This window comes from Rana temporaria, chromosome 3 (assembly GCF_905171775.1).
Source record: "Rana temporaria chromosome 3, aRanTem1.1, whole genome shotgun sequence".
NCBI lineage: Eukaryota > Metazoa > Chordata > Amphibia > Anura > Ranidae > Rana > Rana temporaria.
In genome coordinates, this window is record NC_053491.1 from 233,259,612 (window position 1) to 233,278,026 (window position 18,415).

The following is an 18,415-nucleotide window of genomic DNA, read 5'->3' on the forward strand; positions in this document are numbered from 1 at the left end:
ATGTGGATTGAGGGGGACTCGTTAAGCACCCATTGTGTGATGTTGTGGGTGGAGTGAGTCATTGTCCAGATTTGGTTTCTAACTGTATATAACCAGCTGAGTTTACCATTAAAGTGTTCATTTTGTTTGGAACCAGAGAACAGAGCTGTGTGTCTCGTTATTCTGGGGAATGGAATTTCTCATCACCACGTTCTTGGCAGTCAAAAGTTCACTGGACTTTTGTGTGACCGTGTGTATGCAAGGCAGGCTTGATAGGAATTCCGTCGGGAAAACCGTAGTTTTTTTATCAGATGGAAAAAACGGTTGTGTGTACTAGGCATAAGTGTTGCATAGGTTCCTACATGCTGGGTGGTGTACACATACTTCAGTGCATATGTAAAATGCAGCAGTTATTTACAGAATACACCATGAAATTGGCAATCCTTAGCTGGGTATATACTAGCAGAATTTGGTTCAACATTTTTTACTGTAAGAATGTTGTAATGCGTTAAGAACATTTGTTTTTCTAATCATTAGTGGGGTCAAATTGACAGTCAATTTCGACTGCAGTGATGAGAAAATTCAGAAGAGAGGGATGGAAAAAATTTCAGAAGCGTACAAATTTCTAACAGTGAATGTGGTTTACGTTCAGTAAAGTGCATTTATTCCAAAATTGATTGTCAAGAGCAAATAGAATCTTGAACTGCTTTCGAATGACTTTCAAATCTACCGAGAAGTTCTAGTAGTGCCGCTTTAATGATGCCAGCAGTATAAACAGTAGCCTACACAGCCTTTTGTTTTGTCAGTTCTCTATGCTCAGATGCATTAGCCTAACGCCTAGTACATACGGCCGGATGTCGGCTGACATCAGCCGGTTCAATAGAAAGCGTCTGACATTCGGCCTGTGTGTGTACGGCAACCATTTCAACAGAAGCTGAACCCAAAGGGCTCGTGACAAAAAAAGGTCTACCGACCAACTCCTGGTTAGCGCTCTCAGCCAATGGCTGAGAGTGCTGACCAGAGTGTTCTGGTGGGTGCTGTCTCTAATTCAAAACACAATAGCACAGCAGGGCAGATTGCTGTACTAACATCGTATTGTTATTACAGTAGCTCCAACCTGAGCTGTCAGTTTTTTTCATTCAACCTACTGGTTTGAACGGAAAATAAAACTAGTAGTGTGTACTAGGCTTAAGAATGAAACTATCCTACATAATGTAAGACACAGGTCAAACTGTACTGATCAGACTACTGAAACAATGTCACAGGGTTGTGTCCTTAAAAATAACTGGTTCAGAATGCTGGTCAACACCAGTATTTGCTTAACAGTCTCAAGCAAGTTGGTAACAGTATCTCACTGACACAAATGTCACAGGTATAGAAACTCTCAGCACGTTATTGGCACAGCGGTATAGTCCCAGCACTTATAGTGTCATCTTGATGAGGCTTACATTACCAGTACAGAATCTGGTTTAAGAGGGGTAGCTGTTTGGCAGGGTGGCGGTGTACACTGAGAAGACCAATGGCTGATCCTTATCACCAAATCTCAATTCCAGAGGTAGGGGAGCCAACGAAAATGTCCTTCCTCTTTAGGAACCTTTACCCAGGAGCAGATGCTCTGTCTATAGCCAGCACGGATCCTGTCCCTTGCCTATTCACTTCATAAATGTGCACCAACTGCATTAGTAATGCCCTCACCAAAGATGGCCGCAGAAGGCATCCAGTGTTGCAGCGTCCAATTGGACCACTACTCCCCTGGTGGCACCTACAGAGGCTTGATAGGAACAAAATTACTTTCATCTTCCATTTCCTCTGTACAGCACAGCACCACCTACAGAGAGGAGGGTAAATTGTGTCTGCCTGCCCATTGCAACACCATCCAGCATGGTCATCAATGTGAGCCCTCTGTGGTTTGCACTACTGCTTGATAGCCGGACTTCTCAACCAACTCCTTTTGTAATCAGGATTGTACTTCATTCCACTCATTCAACCATAATACTCCACGTATTTACAAGCCCCTTTGGAACTATATACACATTGCTCTGTGGGAACCCCCTCTCCCTTCTGTTTAGGGACTTCAAGTGGACTTGCTTGCATGTGGTATCCTTGGTGTGAATGAGGTATGCGCAGCTACAATCTCCCCTTGTTTTTAGATTGTTTGACAACATTGTCCTATTTTTAAATCAGTTTGTTTTGCACAATCTATTTGCTACTCTTTGATTAATTTAATTGTTGTAATATAAATTTTTGTAATTAATAAAGTCTTTTTGTATTCATCCAAAGTGTTTTGGTGTAACCACTTGAGAGAACTATATTCTCTCTTTTTGTTTATGCGATTTGGGTCTACCTCAACTGCGTCCCCTGGGCCCCCTTGTGGACGAGTTTTGAATACTTAATGTACCATTACTCCCCTATATTGTAGATTTAATTGCGGTGGAGCCAGCCACCCCCTTCTTTTTTGGAGGGTAAATCGCACCTGTCTTCAAGTGTCATTCAACCCTCTCATCCCAAGGGGAGAGTCATCGTGCTGACCTGGACTCATCATGTGATCACCTCTTGGTCTGAGAGTCTTTGTTTGGGGGTCACTATAATGTGTAAATTATCCAGCCTGATATCTGGAGTAATTTAGTAATTTGCTTTTTATTGGATAGGTCTGTGTTCTCAGATGAAATGGATCTCCTGGTCATGGCTACAGAAAATGGAGAGATTTATTTATGGGAGTTTGATGATTCCATCTCAGGTCCAGTTCCTGAGGATAATTCAGATGTGGATGAAAACCAGCAGATCATGGAGGTAATTCTTCTTTTTACATTTTCAGTGTCAGTGAATGGGTTTAAAAATCACACATTCGTAACTACATTTTGTTCCTCAGAAATATTTTTTGGGGGGGCGCAAACAAATGAAAAAAAAACATAAATTGCAGCCTCACTGTGCCCATCAAACACAGCTACTGTGCCCATCAATTTCCGCCACTGTGCCCATCAAACGCAGCCACTGTGCCATCAATTGTCGCCACTGTGCCATCCATAGTCGCCACTATGCTCATCAATTGTCGCCACTGTGCCATGCCATCAAACGCAGCCACTGTGCCCATCAATTGTCGCTACTGTGCCATGACATCAAACGCAGCCACTGTGTCATGCCATCAAACGCAGCCACTGTGCCCATCAATTATCGCCACTGTGCCCATCAATTGTCGCCACTGTGCCATGCCATCAAACGCAGCCACTTTGCCATCAATTTTCGCCACTGTGCCCATCAATTGTCGCTACTGTGCCATGCCATCAAACGCAGCCACTGTGCCATGCCATCAAACGCAGCCACTGTGCCCATCAATTGTCGCCACTGTGCCATGCCATCAAACGCAGCCACTGTGCCCATCAACTGTCGCCACTGTGCCCATCAAATGTCGCCACTGTGCCATGCCATCAAACGCATCCACTGTGCCATCAATAATCGCCACTGTGCCCATCAATTGTCGCCACTGTGCCCATCAATTGTCGCCACTGTGCCATGCCATCAAACGCAGCCACTGTGTCATCAATTGTCGCCACTGTGCCCATCAATTGTCGCCACTGTGCCATGTCATCAGTTGTCGCCACTGTGCCCATCAATTGTCGCCACTGTGCCATGCCATTAATTGTCACCACTGTGCCATGCCATTAATTGTCGCCACTGTGCCCATCAATTGCCGCCAGTTTGCCCCCTCAAAAAAATGCCAATTTGTCCCGTCAAATACTACCAGATTGCCCCCCCCCCCCCCCCAAGCATTTACCTTTCTCTGGTTAGCCATCCTCCCTCCACTATCCCTCGATGTCTTCTCCCACCCTCAATGTCGCCTCAGCCAATCAGGTTACCGGTAACCAGACCCAGTGAACCTGATTGGCTGAGACGCGTGTCAGTGTTAACCAGGGTGTGTCCCCTGGTTAACTATTTGAAAGCAGATTAGAGCCAACAGGCTGTAATCAGGAAGCCTATCAGAGGCGCTGGCTCTGATAGACACTTCCAAAAACCAACCAAGAACAAGGTCTGCAATGTTTCAGGGGACGGAAACGTCTTTTAATGTATTTTCCAAAGAACTTTAAATTCAGAGACAGTATCGCAGGTACAGTTAACAGCTATGAAACCCAGACAATATGTAATGAGTAACTGTTTTTTAAATACAACCATAAAGTGTGACTGCTGCTATAAAATGTTAAATAATCAAACAACTTGTATGTCCTCATATTACACAAGAAGTCTGCTTCCTTAGAGACTGGCAGGTATTGCACTGGTCTTGTGATCCAGGATAAACAAACAACAGCGAAAGTAATAAAATTACAAGAACATTCAGAATCAGTCTCCCACGTCTTACTTTCAATGATGAGCACTGCTTGCAATTTACCACTTAAGCCCCAGAAGATTTGGCTGCTCAATGACCAGGCCATTTTTTGCGATACGCCACTGCGTCGCTTTAACTGACAATTGCGCGGTTGTGCAACGTTGTGCCTAAACAAAATTGCGTCCTTTTTTTCCCCCCACAAATAGAGCTTTTGGTGGTATTTGATCATCTCTGCGGTTTTTATTTTTTGTGCTATAAACAAACAAAGAACGACAATTTGGAAAAAAAACACAATATTTTATACTTTTTGCTGTAATAAATAGCCCCAATTTTTTTTCAAAAAAGCTATTTTTTTCCTCAGTTTAGGTCGATATGTATTTTTATACATATTTTTGGTAATACAAATCACAATAAGCGTATATTGATTGGTTTGCGCAAAAGTTATAGCGTCTACAAAATAGGAGATAGATTTATGGCATTTTTATTATTATTTTTTTTTTTACTAGTAGTGGCGGCAATCTGCGATTTTTATCAGTACTGTGACATTATAGCGGAAACATCAGACATTTTTGACACATTTTTGGGACCATTGGCATTTATATAGCGATTAGTGCTATAAAAATGCACTGATTATTATTTAAATGTTAATGGCAAGGAAGGGGTTAACACTGGGGGCGATCAAGTGGTTAACTGTGTTCCCAAGTGTGTGTTCTAACTGTAGGGAGATGGGACTCACTATAGGAGATGACAGATCGTGGTTTCCAGCTTGCAGGAACTCTCGATCTGCATCTTCTCTCAAAACAGAACAGGGTCGTGTGTGTAAACACACACATCCCTATTCTGCCTCTCGTGCCCGCATTCCTTCATGTCCGGCGGTCATCGCGACCACCGGTCACGAGCATCAGCACCCCGCAGTGCAGAGGGTGCGTGCCCACGCACGCTATACTGCTTAAATAGACCGACGTGCAGCTGCAACGGTTCACAGGATCGTGCCGACCTGACGCAGTATAATGACAGCGGCAGGTCGGCAAGTGGTTAATTCATGATGCTGTTTGTTCACTAAGGTTCTCTAACAAACCTCTGAGAGCTTCACAGAACAGCTGTATTTATGCTGAGATTAAATTAAACACAGGTGGACTCTATTTACTAATTAGGTGACTTCTGAAGGCAATTGGTTCCACTAGGTTTTAGTTAGGGGTATCAGAGTGGCTCGGTTCACACTGCTGCGCTGTGAATTTGTTCTGTGGTGCGAATTTACCGCAAATTTCAAGAGTTGGACATAGCTGCGATTGATGTTCTAGCCAATGGAATCATAACGTAAAAAAAAAAAAAAAAAAGGTATTAACTTCATTTGTAGTTCCTGTTTTTTGTGGAGAGTAGTGTGGTGGAATTCGCACATATGTGAACCATCAATGCGATTCCAGAACGATTTACATTGATGTCTATGGATACTAAATTCGCAACGCAATGCTGTTAACACGCACAAGACCCTCTTTTTTATCGCATTCGTAGAGGAATCGCAACGCGTGTATGTGAACGACTGTCATTGAAAACAATGACTTTATGGATGACATGCGAATTTAGGATGTTTTTGACGCATCACATTTGTTATGAACTCGCATCAGTGTGAACCGGGCCTAAAGGGGGCTGAATACAAATGCACCCCACATTTTTCAGATTTTTATTTGTAAAAGATTTTGAGATCCATTTATCATTTTCCTTCCACCTGCCACTTTGTGTTAGTCTCTCATATAAAATCCCAATAGAATCCATTTATGTCTTTGGGTGTAACATGACAAAATGTGGACATTTTCAAGAGTATGAATACTTTTTCAAGGCGGTGATGTCCTGCTCTGGGCACCGGCCACTATGCATCACTCGTTATCCCTTCGGGAAACAATTAGGTAAAGAAAGGGAGTCACCGCTCAAGGCAGAAGATGCAAATGATGAACCTCTTCACCAGATCTGAAGCCACGGGTGCTGGCAATGCAAATGATAATGCAAAATAAAAGGGGATGTCTGGACAGCTGCACTCCAAATAAAATAGATTTTTATTGTAAAAATAGGATCACAGCATAAATGTCACAGCAAACAGGATACTAACTGACGCGTTTCACACTATAACATAGTGCTTAATCATAGCCAGTTATGATTAAGCACTATGTTATAGTGTGAAACGTGTCGGCTGGTATCCTGTTTGCTGTGACATGTATGCTGTGATCCTATTTTTACAATAAAAAGCTATTTTCTTTGAAATGCGGCGCAGACATCCCCTTTTATTTTGGGAACCAATCAGGTTTACTGAATTTGGCATATTTTATTGCAGTGTGTTATTTAATACTTGTTTGGTGTTTCTATGATTATTTGAGCTATAAAATGTGCAGGCTAGAATTGTACCATTGGAATGTAAAGAGAATCTTTAGACAGGCTAACAGCAATGCAGACTGGGGATTGAAGGTCTAGAAACCACAACATGTCAGTCTGACTTACTCATGATAAGAATTCTAATGTGATACATCTAAGGCAGAGTAATTCAGCCAATGTTATGTATCACCCTAGGGCTACTTCTGACAGATTCAGATGAGACTCATGCTTGTAAATTAATGATAGCAGTTTGACCATCTAGTAAATAATAGATCATAGCAAAAAAAACAACCACCGTAAATATCTGTGTCATTTAAAAACATAAGTTATTGTCTGTAAAATATTCATAAATGTTTAGGAGGCATTGGTAGCAGATGTACATTGGGGAGATGTACTTGCAATACAGCAACATGAACCTGGGGGCACATAAATATTGTCTGTTATCAAGTGTTATATAATGTAATAACCTCTGTCATAGTAAATCATAGGAAACAATATGAGAAGCTTTGTAGAATATACTGTATTACTGACTGCAGCAGGGTTCTGTGCTTTCCTAAAACTAGGGGCCAATGCAGCATATTCATAATGAGAAAGACCAAAGCCAGTAATAACAATCAAAAATACAATTTATTAAAGTGAAACAACTGTCTGCTGTCTGTCACTAGTATTAACACAACAGTTTTTGCTCCAACCTAGCACTCCTCGCAACACTTCAATGTATAGGAGATAAAAATAAATACTCACAAACGAGTAATTATATCAAGCATATAGTGTAAAAACTATCATCTGTATTATTTAGCAAGATCAGCTGGCCAGTAACCAGGGCTGGACTGGGACAAAAATTTGGCCCTGGACTTCATCCAGACTGGCCCACTTTGATAGGTCTCTCCTATGGCGGCCGGACAACTCCCGCCCCCCCCCCCAGCCACCTCTCCCCCTTCACTAGCCACTAGCCGTTCTACTTTATTAGTAAAACGGCTGGTACTCTTATAGGCAGTACCAGTGAGGAAGCTAGACATTATTTCACCCGGGCAAAGAATCAGTTCGGTGCCCCCCCCCCATGGGACAAGATTAGGCAGAAGTGAGAAACTCCCAGGCCATAGCTGTTGAGTCAGCTGTCTGTCCCCTCCCCCGTGCTCCTTCTGGTCCCCCCCATGCTTCTCTGTCATCCCCCCTGCTCCTCTGGTCCTCCCCCTGCTTCTCTGTTCCCCCCAGGTGAGCACTGCGGGGAGGGAGAGGAGGTGAGCACTGCAGGGAGGGAGAGACAGAGGAGCGGAGGGGTGCGTCGGTCCGCTGTCACTGAAGCCGGCCCACTAAGCCATCGGCCCACCGGGAAACTCCCTGTAGTCCCAATGGCCAGTCCATCCCTGCCTGTAACAGTGGTGGGATGTGTAGTCCAAAGACAGCTGACATGTTTCCATGGTGTACCCTCTTCTGAAGAACTTACTGGCCAGTAGATCTTGCTGGATGATGCAAATGATGGACTTTATACTATATGCTTAATTGTATTACTTGTTTGTGAGTATGCATTTTTATCTCTTATACATTGAAGTGTTGCGAAGGTAATGCACAAGGCTGGTGCACCCTCTGTTCTTTTTTCCTTTTTAAAGTTTCTTCTGGGCCCCCCCTGACCTGGTATGAGTGGCAGCACAGCTGATGTGGTGATTTGATTAGTGAAGACCACTTCATTTCTTTCCAATCAACCGCATGGCAATCTCTTAAGCGCAGGAGTTTTTGGTTTTTCTTTCTATTGACACATAGTTTTAATGCCTGTTGATTCTCTTCCTTTAACCTCCCTGGCAGTATTCCCGAGTCTGGCTCGGGGTGGAAATCCAGTACCATAAGCGGTATCCCCGAGCCAGGATTGCATCGCAGTGTCCACAGGCAGAGATTACTTACCTTGTCCCTGGATCCTGCAATTTCTCCCTGCTGTGTGATCGAGCTGTCTCCTCGCTCGATTCACACAGTGCCCGTGTGTCGTCGAGCTCCGTTCCCTGCGACGTTACGACGCACGTGGGCAGAGATCGGCGCCAAATTCAAAAAAATAAAAACACAGTATACATACAGTATACTGTAATCTTACAGATTACAGTACTGTATAAAATAAATACCCATTTGTCCCCAGTGGTCTGTCCAGTGACCTACATGCACTTTTATATAATAAATACTGTTCTTTCTGCCTGGAAACTGTAGATTGTCCATAGCAACCAAAAAGTGTCCCTGAGCCCTGGTTCACACTGGGCTGCGGGAGTGAAGCCGTGCGAGTTCAGCTGAACGGTTTCACTCCCGCTGGCAGGCCTGATTTCGGCCGCGATTCAAGAGACATCTGTGCAGGTTTCTGCACACACGTCAATGTAAATCGCGGGCCTGAAATCGCAAAAGTAGTACAGGAACTCGGTGCTCGCACCGATTAGGATGGTGTCATTGCCTACAATTGCCGGCAAATGCTGCCGATTTGAGATGCGATTTCACATGTTAAATCGCATCTCAAATCGAAGCAAATCGTAACCAGTGTAAACCTGGGCTGAATGTCAAAAGTGGTTTTAGACCAGCTAGAAAACAGCAATAATAAATTAGAATCACTTTCAGAATTGAGCGATAGTGATTTGTGGGGAAATTCGTCATCAAACACTGAAAGTAATAATTTTTATTATTATCATATTATTATTTGTTATAATTATTTATAGTTATTTATTATATTATAATTTATGATTTTGTGTTTTAAACTTTATCATACCTGGGATGTCTACTAGACTCTTGTTTGGTCAGATTTAAGTGAGTTATTCCTAAGAATTACAGGCCTAAAATATAAAACGCCAAATTTCCATGCAAAACAATTGTACCGCTTTTAGCACCTAAAATCTGAAAGAATCATACCGCCAGGGAGGTTAACTGGTACATGGCTATATCATCTGAATATACTTAATATCTTACAGCAGTGCTGTAATCCTATGGACATAGTAGTCTAAAGGCTCGTACACACGGTCGGACATCCAACAAAATTTCCCTTGGATTTTTGTCTTAATTGATTTGTCCGATCACACCCATAGCATACACACGCTCGGACTTTTCTGCAAACTTTTCTAACACTTTCCCAACATCACGTGGTTTTACTTGCTCTTTACCGCCACCCTTTGGTTAACTTCTGCTATTGTTGGTTGAGTTTAACATTGGTTCTGAGCATGCGCATTTGTACTTTGTCCAAAAGTCCGATGGTTTGCTGTACACACGGTCGCACTTTGCACAATCGGACTTTTCGGAACAGAAAGTTGGTCCGTTCACAGACCCAACTTTTTGTCCGATTGAAGCCAAAAAAGTTGGTCCGATGGAACGTACACACGGTCGGACAAATACGAAAAGTGCCGGATTTTGAAGTTGGTTGGGCAAAAGTCCGACCGTGTGTACGGGGCTTTAGGTGGACATGTAATTTTAATTAATACATTTTTAACATTTATACAATTTTCTTGTAGAATTTTCTTTTAGATTTACCAAACCATACAAATGAGGCCAAACCTAAACACTTTCAATTTGTATGCAATTAGGCAGGCCCTTGTACATAGTTGAAGGTAAATCTAAAGGAAATTGTGAAATGTTTGGCCAGCTTCACTAAGCAACAAACAAATTACATTTGATATCTAGCTAGCACTTTTTAAAGAGATAAAGAAACAGCCAAAACAGTGAAGGTAGTGATATATGTAAAAAAAAAAAAAAAAAAAAAATCTAAATGTATGTGAAAAAAGAAATTAAAAAATGAATGCCTAATTTCAAGTAATAACCTTAAACCATTACCAGCAAACAATATTTTTCACTTTAGTTTGCCTTTAGGGCCAGTTCCGTACAATTTTGTGTGCATATTTTCTGTGTTTTCCATGCATTCCAAGTTTACGGGGCAGAAACTGACCGGAAACTGACATTGTGTGAACTAGAGTCAACAAGAGCCGTTGGAATACATGGAAAACACTGTGCATGCATTTTGTGCAGAAAAAATCACACGGAACTGAATGGAACTGCGTCTGGTGTGAACTGGCCCTGAATGTGATATTTTTGTTTATTAAAATAAAAAAGATGTTATACTTACCTGCTCTGTGCAATTGTATTGCACAGAGTGATCCCTTACCTTCTCTTCCTGAGTTCCCCAGTAGCACTGTCTGCTCTTTCTTCTTATGAGGGGGGCACCTATGCAGATGCACTCCCTATAGAGGCTTTGTGCATCCATAGATGCCCACAGCACCGACAAGTCATGCCATTGCTCCCTCCTCACAAGATGTGACACAGCCTATGGCTCCCGCTGCCCTCAGAGTCTCCTGTGAGACCAGGAATAGGGAGCAGCATCACTACAGATGGAACAGCACTGGATAATGTATTCAACAGGTTAATAAATATCTTCAAATATACAAATGTTTTCAACGGTAATGTTTAAAACATCTATGTGTTACTTAGCTACCAAACCTACATTAAGCTAACAAAATATTCTTACCCTATGTCATCAGAAATCCAAAAGGATTGTCTTAGTATGTAATATTCAAACTTAAAGCTGAATTTCAGGGAATTGAAAAAATAAAAAACGTAGGGGGATTTCCTGCACTGCATGGGTTGGGTACTTGTTTTTGCTTAAAAGTACCAGTAAAAAGCACTTTTACATTCCGTATCACTTGCAGCAGCAGGCTTCTCCTTCCATGCGACCAGTCCTCCAAATCTGCCACTCCTCTGGAGGTTGCTGCTCTAAAATCATCCTGTACAATCCAAGACAATATGTCCTGCATTGTAAGTAGGAATGCCAAGGGCCTACCAACAACTCAGAGAGATGAAGGGAAGAAGAGGATGCCAGCTGCTGTTTAACCTTGCTTTCCAAGCAGAAGTTTTTACTTTTGCTTTTTAATATACATTATTTTAATTTATTTAATTTATTTAAATTTATTTAATTTATTTAATTTTCTGTTGTTATAAATATGTTTCTTTTTGTGTACAGAAATATGAAATTCTATTGTCTCAAGGCTCTCTAACAGAGAGTCAGCCAACACAAAAGAACACAAAGATATTGAACAAGCACTTAGCAGGTAAGTAACTGATTTCTACTTGCACTATTTATTTTAATTGTTCTGCTTAAAAAGTTTAGTTATTATAGACTGACATACAAATTAACAAGGACTTTAATATATATCTTGAGTTTGAGTTGAATTTTCTGCATTGGAAATTTTTATTTAGCGCAAAAATATCTCAAGATCTATATTATCACTGCTTGTGCATATTGCATTTTGTAATACTGGATGGCATGATTTGCATTAGGCATGAGCTGCACTGCAACATCAAAACCTTCTTTTTGAACCTTCAGATCAAATCCCTAGTACTATGTATATCAATCCATTATATTGTATGTATATAAAAACGAGACGACAGGAGTAACCAGTAGAACTAACATGAAAAAAGTTTACCAAATGAAAAAAACGTGGTTTAGAGTCTACAAACTCTCATAAATAAATTTAAATATAGCAAAACTAAAAAATACTATTAGTATTAAAAAAATCATAAACAACTCACTGGACTAAGTAAAAAACGTGCTATTCTTTATTACATATATCATTACATATATCACATTTAAAAAAAAATATCACACTACAAACACGTAGTGCCCCCCCCCCAATTTTCAGAGGCCTCGTGGTGCCCCCCAGAGACAGGGAGGGCCAACATTCCTCCTTGGAGTGCAGGGTACTAGGCATAGTGGGTGATGTAGAAGATAGAAAGATGGGCGCCAGTCACTTTTATGCTTGAACAAAGAGAAGTTTATTTCTCACAAACAGGAAAATGTGGGAGAGAGGGGAGGGGGCACAGGACACCCTTAGTCAAAAATAGTAATTATCAGCAAACAGGCAGACTCCTTAGACAAAAAAATTAGATAAGGCAGACAGCAGTACAGGAAAAGAGCCTTTTAACTGAACCAGTTGTACTTTGTAGAATAGGCTGTCTCCTAAAGTAACTGAACTTTGCTCACAGCATCATATAGAATTCTCTTGGATAAGTTCTCTCTTGAAGCTCTCCCAGCCACCTCATGGGTCTCCAGTCCATAAAGCGTCACCTCTGGTACTTCTCTAGAACTCCATCCCTCTCAGAATTGTTTCCAGGTATTAAGCAGGCTCTCCTCTGCGAAAGCTTGAACCCCTGGATAGGCAGACCTTGCAGCCAGGAGAGCTCCTGGATAGGCCTCCGGCTTCAGGCCTAGCAGCCAGGAGCTGTTTCTCACACACTCACCCAGACTGCATTCTGGGCGGAGAAGACGCGGATCGCCTAACTTTCTCCAAATAAATACTTTCTCCCAGCATGCATAGAGGCCAGTCAGATTGGCTGAGAGAAGTATATTTATTCATAACCGGAATTCACTTTAGCACATCATATTAATGTCAAAGGCAACAGTGCCACCTACTGACAAAAGGGAGATACCTCAGCTGAAACAGGATTAGGAGGAAACCCAAAATTTGATCCATAAAAAATACAAATTAGTCAGGCTAGCTACCACCCAGCATAGCTAAATTTACACGTAGCCCTGTTTTAGGACAAGGGTGTTACACACATATTAAAAACATGTCGTCACTTCCCGTTACGGCTCTTCACTTGTTTGTTGTTATGCGGCCAGTGAAGCAGCCGATCAGACCTATCTCCATCTCATCAGCTGCATTGGAGCTCAAAAGAGAGATCGGGGGGTCTAACAGAGAGTAAAGAGTACCTGTCATTGCTATTGCCGTCTAACATTTACATTCCTTTTGACAACAATAAAAGTGATCAAACTTTTTTTGTTCTTTTTTAAAAACACTGTAAAAGTAAATAAAATAAATAATAATAATATTAAAAAACACTGTAAATAAAATAAAATAAATAATAATAATATAAAAAAAATGTAAAGCCTTCCCTCTCCCCCCTACTCACACGCAGTGGCAAATCCACACGTCGATCCCGCACACATATGTAAACAGTGATAGCACCACACATGAGATATCACCGCGATCGTCAGAGTGAGACAATAATTCCAGCACCAGGCCTCCTCTGTAAATCTTAACTGGTAACCTGCAAAGGCTTTTAAAGCATCACCTATGAATAATTTAAAGTACAGTTGTTTGCCGTCATTCCATGAGCTCGCAAAATTTTGAAGAGTGGCGTGTTAGGTATCTATTTACTCAGCATAACTCACATTATACAAAGAAAATGGCCTAACTTTACTGGTTTTTAACTCATTAAAGTGTATTTTTTCTATAAAAAAAAATGTGTTTGAAAGACCACTGCGCAAATACCGTGTGACATAAAATATTGCAACCATTGCCATTTTACTCTCTAGGGTCTCTGCTTGAAAAAAAGATATAATGTTTGTGGGTTCTAAGGAATTTTCTAGTAAAAATAGTAGAGTTTTACATGTTTATGGGAAGTGTCAGAAATGGCCCGGTATTGAAGTAGTTAAATACCAGTAATTTGCAAAAACATTAAGCCAAAAAGTAAATGAGATTGTGCAAACTAAATTCCTGTGTCCATAGGCCTCGACAGGCAAAAGCAGCATGCTTTTAACATCAGTGTATGATGCTTCTGAGATCATTCAGGATGCAGTTGACCTGCATTTGATCTGCTTCAGTTACTTTTCAATTGCCATTGACTTGTGTAGGAAGAGAAGAAGATCCGAAGCAAGCTTAACTGCATAGATACTGAGCCTAAAACTGCGAAGAGGAAAACCTTTTTGTCGGTTTTCTAAAACACTGAATGTCATGTGTGTGTTCTTGCATTAGCATTAGGCTATATTCACACTGGCGTTTTGCCTCTGTGCGAACGAAAGTGACAGGAACTTGCTAATTCCTGTTGTTTTTTACACCTATGAGTGGCTAGCTGCATCTGCCGATCCTGTACACTGCAATGATAGGTTTCTGGTGGCCACAGCTATTTGTGGCTGTTCACACAGCCAATGATTACTTGTAGTGATCACTGCTGGATGCATTTTGGCACTTTGGCCACTACCACCAACACCACTGCCATTCGCACCAGGGCAAACCATCTGTGCGAATGTAATTTATACTATGCAGGAAAGTTTCAGCTCGCTGTCAGCGTGACTGGGACGCAGTAAAAAGAGTGATACAATACCTCAAAGGATTAATTCGGATGAAGTTACGGTTACCAGCAACATCCAATCCCAAACTGGTCGGATATCTGGATGCTGATTGGGCCAAGGACTACACAGACAGCAAATCCACGTGTGGATTTATTCATTTTTCAGTATGGGGAAGGAACCATAGATTGGTCTAGCTGAAAGCAAACAATTGTCAGCAGCACAAGCATGTCAAGCAGCGATATGGATTTGTCAACTTTTTGTAGACATTGTCGAAATCAATTCCCATTTTTGAAGACAACCAGGGTTGCATAAAGCTTACGCAATCAGAAAGGGTCAATCGACATTAGGTATCACCTACTGCAGGACAATCAAGAGCAAGGTGTTATTGACATTCGATACTGGCTGTCAGAGGAGATGACTGCCGATGCACTCACCAAGCCTTTGTTGAAGGAATGCCATAGTTGTTTCCAGAAGAAGCTGAATATAATTTGACAAAGCAAATGCTGTTGAGAAGGGGTGTTGGAAGAACTGCAATCTGCTTTTATATATATATATAGATAGATAGATTGATAGATAGATAGATATATATATATATATATATATATATATATATATATATATATATATATATATATACTGTGAACTATGTACTGTGTGCATTATACTCATCTATCCAGCAGGTGACACTGTAGTGTGTATCTATGGTAATGTATTTAGAGGAAGTGTTGCCTATCTAAGTGTATGTAATTGTATCCTCTTGTTTCCTGTAAAGACATGTTCTCATATTTCTTCATGACAGTAAAGTATTCTGCTGTATACAAGAAGCTTCCAGCCATGATTTCAATACCCTGCTAATATTTTTAGTATAGGTCAAATATCACTTTTTTTAATGTGTGTGTGCTCTTCTTCAATCTTCCACACTCATCATCTCCCAGATGTTCTGTGCATCACATGAAAAGAAAAAACTATATAGTGCCTTATCCTTTAATTATTAAATAGCCTTCAAGCTAATCAAATCACTTCCACCATGCTCAAAAAATTGAAAGTGTGCCACCTTCACCAGATGTGCCCTCACCTTGTTCTTATAAAATATCTAGCCTTGATACACCCCTCATATCAAATATTCCTTCCTTCAAACAATACTTCCTCTTTTACACATGGATCACAGCTTCTGCTATTTTGCAGCCTTCAATATCCTGCTAGCGGTCGAATAGCCCCGCTAAAATGATGGTAAAGCGCCACTAAAACTAGCAGCGTTTTACTGTCAACGCCTGTCCCGACCCAGTGTAAAAGCAGCCCTAAAAACACTTTTATTCAATAACATACCAATAAAACACACACATTATCTACAAAGTATCAATGCTTTTTGTTTCTCAGAGCGCTGTAGTGTGCTTTACAAACGGTTATGTAAAAAAATGCAAACAAACTGCTAGCCCGTGCCTCAGAGCGGGACCTGAGGGATGACGGAACGTCAGGGAGATGATGAGTGTGGAAGATTACAGAAAAGCACACGCATAAAAAAAAAGTGATATTTGACCTATACTAAGAAGTAGGGTCATATTCATAAGGTGAGAGCACAACTATAAAACATATAGTGTGGAAAACAAGAAAATAAAAAAAGAACAGAACACAGATGGATTACTACATATAAAGGACTCTAGGACTGTGGAGGTTTAAAGAATGACGTACACTAATTTTATTACATATATTGTTTTTTTCTTAGATTTTTGATTGATTTTTGAGTATTATTTTTGAGTATTTTTATTCTGTTGGTTATCTATTAGTTTATAATCTATGTGGTGTTGTTTGATATTCTCTTTCCCCCTTTTTTTGGTCAGGTTTCACTTGTAAGAAGGTATTGGCTGGCCACTTTAAGGCAGTCACAGCTCTAGCTATCGTTGGGAAGGAAAGTGGTTTCTCCACAGTGTATTTGGTGAGTAATTAAATACATTCTAAACAGAGTTAAAAAAACGAATGGACATATGTTCACGGACACATACATATCTTATACAGTATATTTAAAATGGAAAACTATGCAATGGCTTACTAACACCCTCCGATCAAGGAGGACTGCAGAGGATATAAAGATAAGTCTGGCAAATCTTTCAGAGAAAGAGAACAGACGCAATATATGGCTTTATCCCAAATGTCATACTGCCACCTACTGTAACTTAGACTAACTGAGAACTAATAACATCCTGACACATGTGTAGTTAAAACATCACTCTTTTTTTTATTTGAGCTGAAGGAAATTATTCTTCAACAATTTAAAATTCTATGGGCATAAAAAGTGTTAGAAAGCCTGTGCAACAATGTTGTTGCTTATGTGAGAGCCCCTTAAGGCTTAAAGTGGAGTTCCACCCATAAATATAACATTACATCAGCAGTTTTAAAAAAATGTCATTAGTCCTTTACGAATTTTTTTTTTTTTTTTAGATGCCTTCAAAGTGTTGTTGCTAGGCATAATAGTTAATCTTCCCACTTCCTGCACCTAGGTGCTTAATGCCTCCTAACCTACACCGCACAGACTCCTGGGAATGTAGTGGGTGTAACTTTCCAGGAGTCTGTGCACTCCCCAGTCTCAAAGAATCATGTGACTTGGACAGCACATGTGCTGAAACCTGATCTGACACTGCTTGTGCAGCACTGAGCATGTACGAGATCTGCAAGGCTGAAATCCAGGAAGTCATACAGTCTGGCTTCATGATGCCCACACTTAAGATGGCCCCAGTCAATTTCAATTTTATAAAGTGTCTAAATGCTGTAACAACCTAACAAAACGTACCTTAGTTTACAGACTAACTTTACTAGAATACATTAAAGCGGATGTGCCACTAAAAAAATATATTAAAAGCCAGCAGATACAAATACTGCAGCAGCTGACTTTTAATATAAGGACACTTACCTGTCCTGGAGTCCAGTGCCGTCCGCAGCAGATGACGAGAGATCGCTCGTCACCCTGCTGCTCCCCCCTCCATCCACGGTGAGGGAACCAGGAAGTGAAGCGCTCCGGCTTCACTGCCCGGTTCCCTACGGCGCATGCGCGAGTCGCGCTGCGCCCGCCAATTGTTCCCAGCATACAACGGGGGACGGACGGGATGCCAGGAAAAAACACGTCCTTTGCCCGTATCGTGTGGCCGGAAGTGGGTGCAAATACCTGTCTGTAGACAGGTATCTGCACCCCCCTCCCCCCTGAAAGGTGTCAAATGTGACACCGGAGGGGGGAGGGGGCCGATCAGCGCGACTTCACTTTAGGGTGGAGATCCGCTTTAAGCTTGTGTATTACAGGGGTATTTATATTTAAAAAGTGAAATTGTGGCCGGAACTCCGCTTTAAGTAATCTTCTGTTGCAAAATAGGTCCATATACGAGCAACCCAACTGTTTTGGAGAATAATTGTAAAAGGAGTCTGTAGACTTGAATGTTGACACTATCCGGCATACAAATTACAATGAGGTGTTATAAGACTAGGTTCACATCTATGCGTTTTGCAGTTTGCAGAAACACACTACAGTCCATTTAACATGGTTTCCTATGGTACATGTTCTCAGCTATGTGTTTTTTAGCTGCTACGTGGGAACCCAGCTGACAGCTGATGACTCATTGGCTGTTAAGGATGCGGCAGCCACCCCCTCCTTAACAACCGGCTATTCACAGTTTGTTAAAGGGATGTGA

General features: G+C 41.2%; 1 protein-coding gene across 2 annotated transcripts in view; it reads left to right on the forward strand.

Moving 5' to 3' along the window:
• The window catches only part of LOC120932220 (uncharacterized WD repeat-containing protein alr2800-like), a 75,049-nt gene that overhangs the window by 48,571 nt on the left and 8,063 nt on the right, over positions 1 to 18,415 (forward strand). For both annotated transcript variants that reach the window (XM_040344459.1, XM_040344460.1), the window contains exons 12-14: positions 2,628 to 2,769; positions 11,631 to 11,718; positions 16,580 to 16,674. In XM_040344459.1, the coding sequence (XP_040200393.1) occupies positions 2,628 to 2,769; positions 11,631 to 11,718; positions 16,580 to 16,674 (325 nt within the window). The remainder of the gene's footprint in view (positions 1 to 2,627; positions 2,770 to 11,630; positions 11,719 to 16,579; positions 16,675 to 18,415) is intronic.